The following is a 17981-nucleotide window of genomic DNA, read 5'->3' on the forward strand; positions in this document are numbered from 1 at the left end:
ACAAACAACGCAAACGTGTCCTGCTGTTTTTCACTAAACGATTGTATACACAAACTCCCAGCAAAATCCATTAAAGTTTGTGGCAGAGGCGCCATAAAAAGTGAAAATGTTCAAGGGGCGTGCATATTTTTGCAAGGTGCTTTAAGTAACCGCATCTACTTGATACTTCTGCAGAGCAGTAAGCAGAAGTGGGAACAGGAAAAAGCGGCGGTGGCGTCTTTGTCGGCGAGCTTTTAGTCCTGGCTTTTAGCAGCACTCATATGCCGTGTGGCTAGACCGCCAGTGTAAAAAGCTAATTAAACTCCAGCACAAAACGTGCCCGCCTTTGCTTTTTGGTTTACAGGCCTGCTTGCTAATTTCATAGGCCGCCATAATAACTGCGAGAAGTGTGTGCCGTGCGTTGGTTGTGGCAGAAGTGTCTGGGCTTGCCGGAGCCTGCATGCGCCGTCATGCTCGCCGTCATTTCAAACGTATCGCAACGGATTCCCCGAGTGTGGAGCAGGGAACCATGATGATGCACACACAGACGTGATGGCATGGGAAATTACAAACGTTCACACACGTCCTCCGAAGCGCCACTGCAGATGACAAGGCCTCCTGTGTCCACGATCCCATTATTTCTGCTCGTTTTATACCTGGCCGGGCGGTTTGGATTACCTGTAAAACGGAAAAAACGTCTTTCCAAAACACACAGCAGCTTTCACTGAGGAACATATATGTGTTGAAAAGCGAGCAGACTCTGGGTTTGTGTGTGGCTGATTGCGGTTGTAAGATATAGGGGCAAAGAAAGCAAATCCTTTCCTATCCTAATCCAATCAAAGTCCATTAACTATTGCCCTTTTTTAGTCTCCGAAGAGGTTATAAGCTCTTAAGCTGAGGCTGGATGGCAGGAATAGCTCTACTGCCAATACGTTCAGCAATAGAGTGGACTTTATTTTGTTTTTATTTAGGAATAATCGGGATGCCAAAGTGGTTTATGGTGTAAATCTGTGCCCAATAAACATACTTTCTTATGTTTGCTAATGATTTTTTTTTTTCTGACCAGAAACAAACAGAAAGAGAAAAAAACAAACAGAGTAAACCAACACAACTTTGCACAAATGCATGCAATGCATCAAACGTGCAGCCGGGAGATAGAAGGGGGGTCAGCTGAGGGGAAGCAGAGCCGGAGAGGTCTGCTGCGTTTCCTTTTCCCTCGCCAACAGATGCAGCATGTCTGGATACCAAATTGGATTTATTAGCCAAACCCAATTTCTATACAGGCCACGGGCTTGCTTTGCTCGGCTTCCTATCTAGTTCAACGCAGCCTTACTCGTCAAACAAACGGCACAAATAGAGGAGAAATGTAGCCGCTCCTCTGAGGATTATTTAACAACTGGAAGTTGCAGCAAAGTAAAATCTGAGCGCGTCCAGAGATCAAACCCGAAGAATCAGATCAGCTAAATACAAGGTTTATAAAGAAATAAAATAAACAAGCGGTTTCCAAGTGAGAGAAAAACTTCTCAGTGCCTTTTTTTCTTTTCTTTTCTTTTTTTGGTCAAAAGCTATTTTTCCAGCGGGCTCAACTGAATGTTTTTCTTTCCTCTCCCATGTGAAACAACCGGTGCGATCAAGAGTCTAAAGTTTTCCTCCAGCACTGCAGTCCACGGGAACCCTCTGGCCATCTGCATTTCTTACCTTCATGTGTGTTTCCAGGCCGTTTCTCAACTCCAGCGCGAACTTTTCTTCTGTCAGACCAGATTTGTTTCCTTTGGTTTGCGTCCCCCGATGCCGAGGCAGCGGAACACTGGAAGGCCAAGTGGTCCCGGGAAAGGCAGCTTCGTCGGCCAATAGGAAAGCAGCGGCTGCGGCGTCTGGCCAATGAGAAATTAGACGATGAGATTGTGGGAGGAGCGGGATAAATTCCGCCTGTTAGAGTTTTTGTTGGATGTCTTTGTTTAGATTTTCTTAAATTGCAGCTCCAACCTCTTAAAGGGTCTCCTCGCAAATGCAAAGGACTGAAGGAATGCTTTTGTGGGTAACCTTCATTTTCTGGACTGGTCCCTTTGTGTCCCGTCGTGTTCCAAGTAATCCTCGTGTTAACAAGTCGCGTCACTGGGGCACTATATAGTAAGCAAAGGTGGTTAGTGTTTCTTTGTGAACTGAATATTACATTAGTTCATACTTTTCTTTCAGGTCTTACTATTTTACTATGGATGAAGCCTCAAAATAGCTTTAGTCTAAATGTGCTCTGAGTCCAAAAAGAAATTAGTAAAAGTTGTCTACAGATATTTAGCAAAATCTACAAAACTATAAGAAGGATATGAAAAATGGGAAAACACCCAATTAAAAGTTCTCAAAACTGGCCTGTGTAAATCATGTTGGATACTTTTTAATATTAATAGAATCAGCATTTGGTTTAATTGTGATATAAAAGGTGGATGCACATATGCATTGAATACAACCAAGTATGCCATGCCGAGTTACACACACTCCCTTGTTTGTTATAGAGACATATTAAAAAAAATCATATTGTCTGTTGACATGTAAAAATCAAGGTTGTGTGAGACACTGTGGGGAACTTCTTTTGAGGGCTCATTCCATGTAAGCCTATATCAAGCAGACTGCCAGAGCCGGCTGGCCCATTAGGCAATATAGGCAAATGGTACATGGCCCATGGCCTCTATGGTGCACCACAAAATTGTAAAAATTGTATGTTCAATGTTAAAACTACTCAAGGTACATTTATTTATAAAGTACTTTTCAGTAACAAGACAATTCAACTTGCTGAAACGGGTTATTACTACTCTTAAAATGCAAATTAATATTACAGATTATAATACCAAATTTGGCTGCTGTTTGTCCTCTATTTAACTTGAATGTTGCATTTTAACAGAGTATGTCGTACTATCAATAATTGGTTGAATACACGCACATATATATCTATATCTATCTATCTATCTATCTATCTATCTATCTATCTATCTATCTATCTATCTATCTATCTATCTATCTATCTATCTATCTATCTATCTATCTATCTATCTATCTATCTATCTATATCTATATATATATACAGGTCCAGTTGTGCCAATGTATGACAGCCTTGCTTCTGTCAATCTACCCCAGGGCAGCTGTGGTTACTAACATAGCTTACCACCATTAGGGTGTGAATGCGTGCGTTAATGGGTGAATGATTGACTGTAGTTTAAAGTGCTTTGGGACCGTTGGACTTGATGAAGTGCTATACAAGTACAAGCTATTTACAATTGTGAATGTAGTGTATAACTCTGGCTATGTGTTTTGCCATGATCACACACAAATTTCCCCATTGTGGGACAATAAAGGTATTTCTTATCAAATGCATAATGATGTTGCTTGGGAGGTCTCTAAAATGCCTTTTTGTATATAATTGTGCAGTTGTATATGCATATTTCATTTAGCTTTATATAGAGTTACTTTATGTGATCATCCCTAAGGGTCTAAAAATTTTCAAAATCAATGGAGCTGATCACTTTTCTGTTACCTTTGAAAGCATAATTTCCAATAATTAATTTAGCCAAAGGGACATCATAAGAAAACGTACCTTTAAAGACAACGCCATGGAAACTTTTATCCAAGCTTACTCTTCTACTTCATCCTTATGCTGTAACTCAGTAGATAAACTAGTAGATAACCTTCACTCTAAAGTTTCAGACATCATTGTCTGCATTGCTTCAATTGAAGTGAAGTTTGTTTCCGGGGAAGAAAAATCTCCATTGAAAAGTGCTCCAACAGTTAGAAGTGAAAAAAGGGAGTCTTGAAAAGCCTCTATAACATCTATACATCTTTAAAGAGAGACTTTACAGATAAAACTTAAATAGAAAAATGCGAGGGAATCTTTCTTCTCTGAGATTATCAACAAAAACATTAATAATGATCATGCCTTATTTGTCACAATCGACAGGTTAACAAATCTTTCTGTGTCCGTGGCATCTGAACTCCATTCCACCAAGGCCTGCAAAGAATTTGCCAATTTCTTTACAGAGAAAATCCTAACGATTAGAGGATCAGTATCCATATCAAGTTCAGAACTAAAGCTGTCTCCAACTAGAACTTATCTTGACAAAATGTCCCAATTCAGCCAAATAAACTTCAAATGCGTAGAGGAAATCGTTCACCAGCTAAGTTCCTCCTCCTGCTGCCTTGATGTTCTACCCACAGCTTTTTTTGAGAAAGCGTCTGATTTGACTCAGATAATGAACACCTCCCTTCTGTCAGGTACATCCCCCAGTCTCTAAAAACAGCAATTATCAAACCTTTTGCAGAAGTACAGGCCCACCTCAAAACTCCCATTTATCAGTAAGATTATAAAAAAAGCTGTGTTTCAACAAATAAATACCTTCTTAACAATGACCAGCCACTTTGACGTTTTCCAGTCAGGTTTTCGTGCTCACCACAGTACAAAGACCGCCCTTGTCAAGGTGTTTAATGACATCCATATAAATGAAGACTTTAGAAGAACCACAGTGGTGGTACCATTGGACCTTAGTGCAGCATTTGATACTGTCGATCACTCCATTCTGTTAGAACGCCTGGAAAACTGGGTCGGCCTTCCTGGTACAGCTCTCAACTGGTTTAAATCCTACTTAAAGGACGGGGACTTTTTTGTGTCAGTACGTAACTTTACATCAAAGATAACAAAAATCACATGTGGGGTTCCCCAAGGGTCCATCCTGGGTCCCCTCCTAATCAATATCTACATGCTCCCTCTAGCTCAGATCATAAAACACAAAAACATCAGTTAACATACGACGACACACAGCTCTACATCACCATGTCACCAGGCAACAATGAACCCATTCATGTACTGAGTAAGTGCTCAGAAAAAAATAAATGCATGGATGTGCCAAAATTTTCTTCAACTGAATAAAAACAAAACTGAAGTAATAATTTTGGACCAATAGAAGAGTGATCAAGATTTAGCACACAGCTTGAGTCACTTCAGCTAGTAACCACCGATCAAGCCCGAAATCTGTGACTCAGACCTGAACCTCCAAAATCATCTAAAGACAATTACAAGGTCGGCCTTCCAACACCTGAAGAACATTTCCAGGATTAAAGGACTAATGTCTCAGCAGGATCTAGAAAAGCTAATGAATGTGTTTTTAGTTGAATTGATTACAGCAATGGTGTTTTCAGAGGTGTGCCAAAAAAGTGGATCAGACAGCTGCAGCTGATCCAGAACGCTGCTGCCCGTGTCCTCACTAAGACTAAAAAAGTAGAGAACATCACACCAGTTCTAAAGTCCTTACACTGGCTTCCTGTACATCAGAGAATAAACTTTAAAATACTTCTGTTAGTCTATAAATCCCTGAATGGCTTAGCACATAAATATATCACAGAGTTGTTATCAGTGTATCAACCCTCCAGATCACTGAGGTCTTCTGGCTCCAGCCTGCTCTGCAGAACCAGAACCAAATACGGAGAAGAAGCATTCAGTTCCTATGCTCCACTTACCTGGAACAAACTTCCAGAAAACTGTAAAAGTGCTGAAGGCCTGAGTTCCTTTAAATCAAAATTAAAAACACATTTGTTTAGGATTGCTTTTAACTGTTCTAGTTAAACTGTTTTACTATTTTTCTAGTAGTAGTCCAACTGTTTTTAATATTTGCTTTTAGTTTCCATGTTTTATTTTGTTTAATTCTTTTTTACAGTTTATTTCAATTTACTTTTATTGTGTTTTTATTTTCCTATGTTTTAATCATGCAGAGCACTTTGTGTTGTCCTTGTACTGAATAGTGCTATACAAATACATTTCCCTAACCTTGCTTTTATTTAGTTTTTGTATCGTTATTATTTCATAGTGTAAATGTAGCCTTTGTATAGAGTCATCTGTGTAATCAAGTAATCAAGATTTTAAAAAAGCAAACAGATGAGAAAAGCTCTGAGCTGTGGAACTAAAAATACATTGTTGTCTTTATTAAACACAAGCTTTGTTTTCTGTAATACATAACAGCTACCAGTAGGGTGCAATGCTCACAAAAGTTAGCTGGTAAAACAGCTGCCAGTTATTTCATCAACAAAAGTACAGTAAATATAGTGCAAGACATGCTGGTTTCGTGCACTGCTGCCCAAAGGTCCCCCTAGCTCTTTAGGGTCATAAACCCCGTTTTTAAACCACAATGTAACAGCACAGTCTAGTGGCGTGAGAGGAAATCTCAGTTGTACTTTAACGTTGTCCTTTTATTAGAAAATTTCAGCCTCGCACAAAAAGGCCTCTTATCTGTGGCTGAACAGGATTTTTATTTTGTGTTTTCTGATGATTGTGTCTCTTTTTTTCTCTCTCTTGCTCTTTTATCTTGAGGGTATACATAGAGCAAAGCCAGAAGATTGTCCCTCCTAAGAGGCTGCTGGTGCACGCAGCTTCTTCAGCACTAATAAGAGTCTCTATTTCACGCTCCTCAATTAAACTGCTCTGCTCAGCCTGCTGACTGGCTGCCATGGAGAATCAGTGCCCTTACATTCACTGCCCCATGTCCTTGTCTCCATTTAAAGCATATTCCACATTGCACAAGGTTTTCCGTTTAGTTTGGTTCAGTTTGAAATAGTTGTTAAAGCTTGCACATCAGTGTGAACCAAGAAATATTTTTTCTCAGTTTTGGCCTTTATGATTGAGATGGGAAGGCCGTGTGAAAAATGGAAACGACAAGGCCGTTCCTTTGAACTTAAAATTGGTTTTATAAGAAGTGACATGAAGAGATAAATGGTATTTGCTCTGATAACACAGTTTTGGAATCCTTTTTGAGATTTGCTCGAGGGCTGTTCCCGCAATCATGCAAACACATGTTTTTATCACGGGGCAACCAACCAGTTTTCTATTAATAATCTTATCACTTTACAGGTACTTTCTATGCATGCTCTAGGTGGGATACCATTTAATTAGCTTTTAAACAGGCTGATGACCACTCGCAAAACTGTCAAAGGAGCTTTATAGCATAGGTTTGAAACAATGACTAATGCAAGTTTTAAACAGCACTTTTCTTAACTACCTGTGGGAGCTAGTTGTGCTAAAGTGGTAATTAACTCTCTTATTTAATCAAGCAAGAATCATATTTATTCTTCTGCTGATCTGATGCTACAGAGGGAACAGTTTCAAGAAGGACACCCAGAGATCCCTTTGCCTATGCTCTCCAGCTCATTCTAGGGGAACCCAAGGAGTTTCCAGGCCGTAGGGGAATATGTAGTCCGTAGTCACTACGGACTACTATTGGGACAAGAAGCTATTGGGACAAACTCAGAACTCACTACGGCGTAGTGAGTTCTGAGTTTGTCCCAATAGCTTCTCCCGTAACAAAAAACAATCAGAAAACATTCAAAGAGAGGTATGTGGGATCCTATCCATTCTTTCAACATATGCGCCATCCTTTAATAGAGTTACCAGAATATCTTCTGCTGTGGCCCCAGCTAAACAAATCCACATTTTAAATGGAACTTTGTTTTGTGACATATTCCCTCCATCCAACTGGCATAACCAGGCTCCACTCTAAGTTTCCAAAAAACAGATTTAGAATGTCAATAAAAATGTCGAAAAAACGATAGTCTGAAGATTTAATGAAAAGTATAATTTTTATTTATTGCTTAATTTTGGTTGGTATTTCAGCTAAACCTTTTATAATGCTATTGTGGCTCCTACAGCCCAGAAAATTGAAGTTCAAATGAACAAAGCAGACTGGTACCTCGTAACTTCTAAACATTTCTGTATGTCATGTCTTCGTGGAAAGTAGAGTGTTTGAAAACCCCCACTTTCATAGCTGGAAAAGAAAATCTATTTTAACATCAAAACCTTTTTCCAAGGGCAGAATTTTTTTTTCAAATATCCATAATACTGTGGACAGACTCCTAATTTTAATTGTTTTTACAGTTTTGTTCTCAGTAAAAAACTATATAGCTAACAAAATCAAGTTGAATAAGATAAAAAAAAATTCAAGTATGTCGGTTATTAAAAGTGCCTAGTCAGATACTGACTATAAAACACCCACAAAAATCCATGTTTATCTTCAAGTAAAACAATATACACCAATGGTTCATCCTGATAATGTTTATTTAGTCCCGTTTGAGCCTTAAAATAATTTTTGCACCGGGCAGTGCAAAAACCAGCAAACAAACATTATTGAGCACCATCTGCCAACAGTACAGCAGAACTATCAGAAGGACTGCAGTGGAGATGAAGCTGTTTTCATTTAACATGGAATACAAGCTGATGGTGGCGGTCTGCGGTCGGCCTGGGTTGTTTGACAGCAAGTGATCACTACCAAGACAAGTCCAGAAAGAAACAAGCATGGAGATGAGTGTGCTCAGGCCGCTACATTTGCGTTTGTTGTGAACGCACCTTTAAGGTCCGTTGATGGTGAATGTGTTTTCGACAACAAAGTCACCACCCTTCTCTAACCCCCAGTTAGTCGAGGCAGATAACCATTCACACTGAGCCTGGTTCTGCTAGAGGTTTCCCTTCCTGTTAAAGGGGAGTTTTCCTCTCCACTGTCGCTTTATGCATGCTCAGTATGAGGGATTGCTGCAAAGCCATCAACAATGCAGACCACTGTCCCTGTGGCGCTACGCTCTTTCAGGCGGAGTGAATGATGCTTGTCAAGTATTGATGCAATCTGCTGGGTTTCCTTAGATAGGAAACTTTTTGATCAATCTGTCTGGATGATATTGAATTAGATTTTGTAAAGTGCCTTGAGATAACACGTGTTGTGAATTGGCGTTATATAAATAAAACTGAATTGAATTATGGCTGTTAGTAGTGTCTGTCCTTTGACTCTTCCTTTTTAAAGTGTCCGCTCTACACACCGTGTTCCCTGCCAAGCCACATTACGATCACATTGAACATGTATAAATGTTTGTGTCTGCTCCCACGTCACAGTGCTGTGTTTACTTCACGAGTTGTTTGAATATGCCCAGTGTCTGAGGTCCGTTTAACGTTAGATTGATGATATGAAACAGTTAAATATGACCAAAAACAAAAAATAGAAGAAATCTGTAAGGGATAAATACTTTTCACGACACTTTATAAAACCCACATAAACACCGGCAGTTCTACAAGTCCTCCTATGAAGAAGAACCTGTAAACTGTTTGTGACTGTGGCTTATCTTAAGGGTTTGAGGTTCTCTATCACTTTTTCACACAAAGACCTCTCCCTGGTCTGTATTGAACATTATCCCTGACTGTGAAGTCCACAGCTCTTTTTACAAAGGTGTCCTGGGTTTCAGTGAGAGTCTGAATTCAGTTCAAAACAGAATATCAGAACATCACCACACCAAGCTCAGCACTGTAGGGAATTTTAAAAAAGGGCATTTAAGGTTGGGGAGGGGGAAAAAAACGCTACTTGAATCTTTAAGAAAATCCTCCAAAGGGACTATCTTTTGATCAGCTGTGCTAGTTCAAGGTTTTATCATAAGAACACAAAAAAGTTACCCAACACTTGCAACAATCACAGTTAACTCCAAACATCCCGGGCCCTAGTCTAAATTATGAATGAGTAAACTACGAAAATTCCTTCTCTCTCACTCCCGCAGTATTATTCCCTGCTTAAGCGGTATACCAAGTGAATATTTCATCTTCATTTCACACCTGGCACTCCATCATAGAAGCCAGACAGAGTGTGGATGTGACACACCGTAGTGGCACAGACATGATCAGAGAGAAGAATGGAAGGAGGGAGTTGTAAATATAGCATCAGAGTCTTGGCGGGATCTGGCGACAATCTAGAACCTAATCTGAAGCAGTTATCAGCATCTGTTGCCTGGCACCCAGTTCTGTGGGGGTTTAGTTATTCAGCTATTGCTCCATATCTGTCAGGTTTTTTGCATCCGATCCCCCGTGCTGGAGATGTATTCAAAAGTGTGGGTGGATGTAGCCTCTCAAAAAAAAACCTAAGTGAGTCAGTCAGCCAGTCAGTCACTCTTACACTTGTCTTCTTTGTTCAGCAAACCTGATTGCATGAAGACATTAAAGGTTTGAACAATGATTAGTTTTGCAAGTGTGTGGAAAATATTAAATGTAAATTGCCTGAGAGTCTGACCTTGAAGTAGTCCTGATTAATGATTTGCATATGAACACAAGGTTTCAGTGTCCTGAAGCAAAAATAAATTCTGCCAATTTCATCTAGAATATATTTTTTCTTAAATATGTGGTGAGCAGGTGGATGTAAGGTTTATTGGCCTAACGTTGCTTCGTTGTTTAGGGTTGGTTAGTAACCTGAAATATCCTCAGTTGTTAACAATCACTGTCCCAGTTCCAACTTTCAAAAATAATTCTATATATATTACAAAAGGTTGGTCTGTTAAACGTTATGATGGAAACATTATTAAGTACACATATCTCTCAATGCAGAAGACAATGAAAACAGGTTAATTGGTCGGATGAGTCTGAATTTTCCTATCTTCAATGCGGAGTCTGCAGCAACTGCGTGATACAGTTGTTTTAGTGGGAACAATAGTTTCAGAGGTATGTTTCATGACGGACATAAAGCAGTAAGGCAGGTCTGAAAGCAAAGCTGGTATCCAATCTGGTACTAGCGAGGTGTTTATAATAATATGGATATTGAGTGTATAACTGTTACGGCTGTCGATTTTCACCCAGCTGTGCAGACTAGGTTCTACTTTAATCATGCAGAAATGACTGTGGCAGCACGTGCCTGGGATTGGCTGAAAGGACACTGGACCCGCCTCCAACACACTGTGCCCCTGTGTGGACCATTTGCAGAATCCATGGACCAATCAAGACCTTTCTCAACCCTTTAAAAGACTGAATTTGAACAGTCAACACTGTTTGCTCCCATGAGCTGGTCGTGCATTTTGTGAATCACTATTGGTTTGGGAACCTTGTGAATGCTTTGACTTCTATTGTTTTACTGGTTGTTAGTTTTCAGCTTGTTAAACTTGAAAAACTCAACTTAGACATTAGTGTTGGGTTAGGTTATTTTCTGAAAATGTTAAGTATAGTGCTTCTCCCTTTTTACGTTTTCTTGTTTGTTTGTTTTTTGCTGAGAAACTGTTTTATCTGGTTTAACAATGTGTAGGACGTTGTCTCTTTTTGTTTTAAACCCATATATATAAACTTTTAATCAATTTTACCACCTGGACTCTTTAATTTCATGTTACCCAGTTCTTCTGGCCAACAGTGGGCGTAACAATAACTGTATTCCGAAGAAAAATACATACACACAATAACTAGATTTTTTTTTATTTATTTATCATTTAGATGGAAAGTGGATGAAATTATTAACTCATTAAAGCTAACTGTGGTCTGAATTCACTGAACAATGAATTTCATTAATGAAAATGATATTCTTACTGACAGAAAAGCTTTCATACCACTGGAAACACAAAGATTGATTTTTATTTTTCAAATTCAGTTGGATTGAGACACAGATTGTGTCCCCGCCATATTAGGACTGTTGATTTCATTAAAAATGTGGTCAACATTTTTTATCTATACAGTAAATTTACTTTACAAGTGATAAACAAAGTCTCTCAGGGTTTGATTTTTTAATCATCAGAGGCTTTGGGAATTTATCTATTTGGGGGAGTCATTTTTTATATTTGTTGTGGTATAAAAGTAAACTTGACCACAATTTTCATATCATTTGCTGAGTTTGGCTTAGGTTTAAATTATTAATGTTAAAGATGTGTCTCTTCTCTGTGTAGAAACTCCCTTTTTTATTTTTCAAATTTGGTCAGACAACTTCTTTTTGCACATTTTGTTTTTGATTCTGTTAATTTTCTGTTTTAAAAGGGAAGACGACCTTTTGTTTTCATGCTGACTGAGGTTTATTTTTACGTTGCTGTCCTAAAGATGCTACCTTTTCACGTTTAGCTGTAAGCTGTCTTGTTGGCGCCATGTTTTCTGTCAGTAAACCAGGTGTTGCATCTCAATGACATCTGTAGGCAATATGTAGTCATTTGGGTATTTCAAATTGTGCGCTTGTTACATAAATACTATGGTAATTACAAATCCCTTCTGTAACCTTTTATTACAGTTGAATAGCTTCCTGTTTTTTTCTTTAGTTTGACTTTTTTGCCATCACTGGAAATAACTGTACAAAGGCAGAATGGTCTAATTTTTAAAAGGAAAACATTTTCTGTCACATCTGGAGTTTTTCTTAAAAGAAACCGAAGAAACATCCTCCCCGGAGTTATGATTTCATGCTTTAGTCTGGGATTTTTCTTTCCACTTGAGAAGGACCTGAAAAAGTGTGATCCCACCACAAATCACAGGCTTACAGGAAAAAAGAGGGAACAACAAAAGTCGACCATGGTAGGTGTCATTTATCATTATCTTGAAACATATGAACCAGAAAACAAAACTGGCTGTTTTCTATCCAGGTAAACCAGTGTCATTCATTTGTATGTCCGTCATCTTTTTTTTCTTTCTTATCAAGACTTTTCCCATCTGGGCTGAATACGCCACAGCTTGTTGCTAAAGGTAAAACATTTCTCTGTTTTACATAAGTCTTAAACCTGGAAATGTAGTCTATTATCTAATTTAAAATATGTGTGCGTAGAACAGATGCACTCAGACAACTTTCCTTCATTTCAAACTGTCCTACTCAAAGGAAGTGGCATTAAAAGCTGCAAAACAGAAAATATATATCTCTCCCTCTGATAATATTCTACCGTCTGTGACTTATTTAAAACAGCTGCTGATTTAATATAAAGCATTTAGAGCACATTACTGAAACAATCTATAGATGCACATCATTCCGGATATCAACAAATTCTCAAAAAAAGTTATTTAAATGAGTACAGACTCAACATAAGCCTGGTGCATAGCTCTGCTGGAAGATGCACTGTGTTTACTCGGGCAGCCATCCAGGCCAAACGCACCAGATAGCGAAATTATGAATGGTAATTTAATCACATAATGGCTTCGATGCTCTCCAAAAGTCTAATTTCTTGTGTCTGCTCCTCTCTAACAAGGATGCTGGATGAATTTTAATGAAGGGGGCTTCAGTGCAATTGTTTTATTCAATTTAAAAGAACTGTGTTCATGACTGATGGAATATTATCTTAAACAGATTTGATATAATAATCCAAAGGGGAGAGGGCATAGATTTGCACATCCATCATGAACACTGTTAAGAGTCCAAATTTGATTATCTACTTATTGTCTATCATAGCAAAGGTAGGGAAAGTCAATAGTGCCGCTCTAAGCTCTCCTGCAGCCACAGATCATGGAAGTTTGTCCGCTGACCTGAAAGAGACAGTTTAAATGGTAAAATAAGGTTTTATAAAGGCTTTGAAAATGTCATAACACAGTAAACAGAATATCTAAATACATATTTCTGTTAATGAAGCTTCAAATCATCATTGCACAAAAGCACCTTACTGCCTCATTATTTGTTTCTGTGACTCATGAAGGACAACTAGTTCATACAAACTGTTAAATGTTTATCCTTTTAACATTTTAATCTTTTGAACGCTATAATGAAAAACAAACTGTAACCGTTTTTCCACAGCCTGTTTGTTTGGTTGTCTTCACTATGTGTACTCTTAGCTGGAGTGGCCAAAAAGAAATTTCACCACAGTAGTACGCGGTGAAAAAAACTCTTTGAATCTTTTAAAAAACTTGGAAAATACCGCTTTTATGCACTTTAATGGAGCAGATCAAATAGGGAATTTAATGCAGATTTATTATTATTATTATTTGCTAACAGTTTACATTTATTTTTTTCAGTCATGTGCCATACCAGCTCGATCCTGTAAAGACTTGCGGCAGGACTGTAATTTACTGCAATTTACTGTGATGTTCTCAAGCTGTATGCAAACGTAATTTCGTTCTGTACGCACTCTGTGCATACAAAATGACAATAAAGTTGTCTAAGTCTAAGACTGGTGCCTATTCCCACAGGTGAACCACCAACCTACCTGCAGGAACGGGTCAGCAGTCCAACACAGGACCAAGACAGAGACAAACAAGCCATCACACCTGAAGCTCATTTAGACTTTTTAGGTGAAACAAGCTTGCATGTTGTTGTGCTGAGGAATAAATTATTCTCTGATTGTTAAACTGTGCAGTTTTTATTGAATACATTAGATATGTTGACATGTTTCAACAGTAATACACCCAGATACTAACAAAAACTGTCATATATGCATGGATTTGTTGCATTCAAATAGTCCACGCAGGATGGGCCCTGAATCTTAGTGGCGCACTGAAGCTTTAGGACATTGTTAATGTGGTTGTCACAGTCATGGCCTTTCATTGCAGTACTATAAATGATGGAAAGCCAGTCTCCTGCATTAAAGTTAAACATGTTGCATGCCCCTCCACTAAACTGACCTTCATGTGCTTTCCTTCAGCCTCCTTGTAGCACTCAGTAATTGACAATTTGCTAAGCTCAGCCCCCTTAATCACTGGTGTTCTGCCTGTCAGTCTTCTATTCTTGCAAAAGCAGATATGCAATTTACAGCAGCAACAGGGGGATGATTTAAATTCTTTGTCATTTTGTTTAGTGGAGCGCAATTTGATGTGTAAAATGGTCATTGCAGAAAAAGAAAACCCTGCAAAGGTTAGGAGCTTTTAGTGAATAGTTAAATTGGATTATAGTTAAAAATTGTTTAATAAACCAAAATGGAAAGGAATTTGCTGTTGAATGAGAATAAGAACAAGAAATCTGCCCTTCAGCTTGTGTAATGTTCTCCTTTGCAGAATAGGGTATTTTATGCAGACCTTGTAGAACCAAAAATTATTTTAATTTTTTTCATCTTGGTATCTGGCTCCTTCTAAAATTGTGTTTGTAATGAAAATTGTACTCTTCACATCACCATTACGCAATAGAGGATGTTAAACAACCATTGTGGGCTATTTCCTGTCCAATTATTTGTCCAAGTAAGCAACTATGTATCTACGTCTTTAGCACCTTTTCTCCAAAGAAGAGCAGCAGCTTATTCATCCTTTCTTTTGTCCACTTTGACGGTTGTTTTCACAAAAGTCTTTTTTTAAAGCAGGCAATTTAATGAGGTCCCTTGGTTTTTTTGTTTTCTTAAAGTGAGAAGCAGCTTGACCAGATATATATGTATTTTGACTTTATACAAAAAAAAATAATAATTCAGCTCATTTGTATAGCATAGGCTCACAGCAAAGGTCGTCTAAAGAATCTTTACAAATCAAAAAGAATCCGAATTATACACACATGTAGTCTATTCAGCCCAGTCACAAAAACATTATTATATCTTGTAATATGTTTTCTATTAAAAGAAACCATTCTGACTGAGCCACAGACTTTTTGTTTAAAATGTTCAGAAATCTAATTTTAAACAAAAAGTTTAAGAGACCGCTTAGCTAAATGGTAACACCAGAAAGAATAAAGAAAATAATATCAATGATATTTAAAACTACTCTAAGAAACCGTTTCAACAACTCCATATTATATGAGTTTATCTTACAGCAATATTATTTTATTATATTGTGAATACACCAAAGTCATTTTAATATATAGCGATTACACTAAATGCTTCCAAACACCTTGTGTTTAAAATCATTCAAAGGCAGCATAAAGACAGATATTTTTAACAGTCATGAGGACAGAACGAGAAACTGATTTCTCATATTTTTGTTATTGGGATGAAAGAAATGAAAAAAGTTTGAATCTATCTATCTATCTATCTATCTATCTATCTATCTATCTATCTATCTATCTATCTATCTATCTATCTATCTATGTATATATATATATATATATATATATATATATATATATATATATATATATATAGCTCATTATATAGGTATTTTGACTATTTTTTAAACATTTTTTTAAACTTAGTATAGTTCCAAAATTCATTTGAACTTTAATTTTTCATACATGTTATTTAGAACCTTGACAGAGAAAACTACCAAATAATGCTGTGATTCCTTGAGTTATAGTCCACTTGATAGTCAATAACAGTCAAAATAACTGCAGGGCAGTGAGTCATTATGATAATATAAAATTTATACAGATAATCCACTCCAAACTTTCCCTAAACCAGCATATATGTAAATGCATTCAGCGTTTGCACCCACAGATGGACTTCAGAAGATCCATTCCAGTGTTTACTAGCAAATGTAAAACATTTCTATTGGACACAGTTGCTAATTCAATATGAGGTGGATAGAAAAAGCATGGAATCAGATCCGTAAATGCAAATCATGGCGCAGAGAAAATCTAGGAATGTTTGAGACAGTCACCTTAAAAATTGGTGCAAATTCATTACAAACGCAAAAAGAAAAATAATAATAAGTATGAGAAAAAAACTGTTTAGAAACTAAATGCTTTAAGAAATACAAGTATTATATTATTAAGATGTTGTTGTCCGTGGTACTTAAGCCTGTGTGATGCACCTGTAACTCTGACTCACTGCTTCACTGCAATCAAGCTGTTTGTGCACACCTGTTTCCTGCTCTCTATAAGCTCTGCTCAGACACAAAGGACCAGATGATCCAAAGCTTTTATCAGTAGATGTCTTTATGTCTGATTATCATGCTGACACATTGTTCCATTCCTTGGATTTCCTCAAGCTGGATTCTTTACCATGACCTTCAAGGCTTGCCCCTGGTTTTGTCTGCCTGTCTCTATTCTTCCGTGCATGACCCTCGCCTCCCCGATGAAGTCTGATTAAAACTCAACCATCCTGCTTGACACCTCTGAAGTGATTAAGCCCGCTCTCAGCAATGCCAGGTTTTCAGCTTGCTCCTGCAGATGATCTTTGATAATCACCAGGTGTCATTATAATAACCGTCTAAAGACACAACTCCGTGTCTGGCTGAATTGTATGGTCTCCTGTAGAGATCGACGGATAAAGGTGTTTTAAGGCCAATGCCCTTTTTTTTTTTTTTTACATCAGTTTAACCAACACCCGATATGTGCTGCCAATTCTTTTGGAGCTGATTTTTGAAGGTGATATTAATTTTTCTTCATCCATTTACATGATAAAAATGAAATAATGATAATAAATGTTTAAACTTAAACCAGCTAATATTAACAATCAGCTTCAGACCACAGTTTGAAAGGTACAAAGAAAAAAAAAAACATACGTCACAAATCTTACAGCAGCGCTTTGCTCGCACTCGTTGAACGCGTCACGGCTTGAAAAAGAGCTTCTTTAGTTCAGTGGGGAGAAAGAGGAGAAAAAAACGCAGCTGCAGTGCATGACCACCGCTCTAGTGCATGGACATTATTTCATGCAAAGCTAGATGCTTTATGCGTAGTGATGATAGGTTCTAATCATGTGCATATAGGATTATCCATGGGAACTGATACACAGTCTGTCTGTAATGCCTGGACAGAATCTGGAGATCCGATAATTCAGCCGACACAGGAAATGGATGCTTAAAAGAGTTTATTAATAATAAACTGGTGTTGCTGGAACAGGAACTGACTGGAATTCGTATTGGAATCACTGTGGCGAGAGGATCAGGGTTAGTGGCTGAGAACAACTCAGTGATGCCGATAGTGCCCTGAATGAAAGGCACTAACCTTCTCAGATGCCAGGAGGTTGCACTGGCGCTGAAGATTGATGCCAGCCACTCCGTCTGGATGATTCGGATCACAGATTGACTGATCCGAATCACAATGTGGCTAGACAGCGCAAAGGCTAGCAGGCAAGTTGTAGGCAGGAACAGAGGCAGGTCCGAGATCCAGGCTTGGGTCGTTCACCATAGGCAGGAGAATCCAGACAGGGGCAGAGGCAGGCAGGCTTGGTTGACAGGCAAGGCAGGAGGTCGATGTCCAGAATTCAGAAGCCAAAAGGAGAATCCTACGGGGGCAAGGCATCCAGGAGAAAACAGGAATGAGACAGGTTGAGATCAGGGGGTCAATACAAGTAACGCTGGATGGTCTACTCACACAATGGCTGTCTACAATCTGGCAGTTACCCACTGGGAGAGCCAGGAATATATAGTGCTCCTCCCTGGTGCAGCGGTAATTGGAGCCGCTGCCGCTCAGACCTTGATTGCCGGTGCATTTATGCAT

General features: G+C 38.4%; 1 protein-coding gene across 1 annotated transcript in view; it reads right to left on the reverse strand.

The window, feature by feature from the left end:
- Positions 1-17981, reverse strand: part of LOC105935978 (CTTNBP2 N-terminal-like protein) — a 31634-nt gene extending 13653 nt beyond the window's left edge. The window contains exons 1-5 of the mRNA XM_036151941.1: positions 17885-17981; positions 17667-17766; positions 17487-17567; positions 1966-2132; positions 1678-1853 (exon numbers count right to left, since the gene is read on the reverse strand). Of these exons, the coding sequence (XP_036007834.1) occupies positions 1678-1853; positions 1966-2132; positions 17487-17567; positions 17667-17766; positions 17885-17981 (621 nt within the window). The remainder of the gene's footprint in view (positions 1-1677; positions 1854-1965; positions 2133-17486; positions 17568-17666; positions 17767-17884) is intronic.

This window comes from Fundulus heteroclitus, chromosome 20 (genome assembly GCF_011125445.2).
Source record: "Fundulus heteroclitus isolate FHET01 chromosome 20, MU-UCD_Fhet_4.1, whole genome shotgun sequence".
Lineage (NCBI taxonomy): Eukaryota > Metazoa > Chordata > Actinopteri > Cyprinodontiformes > Fundulidae > Fundulus > Fundulus heteroclitus.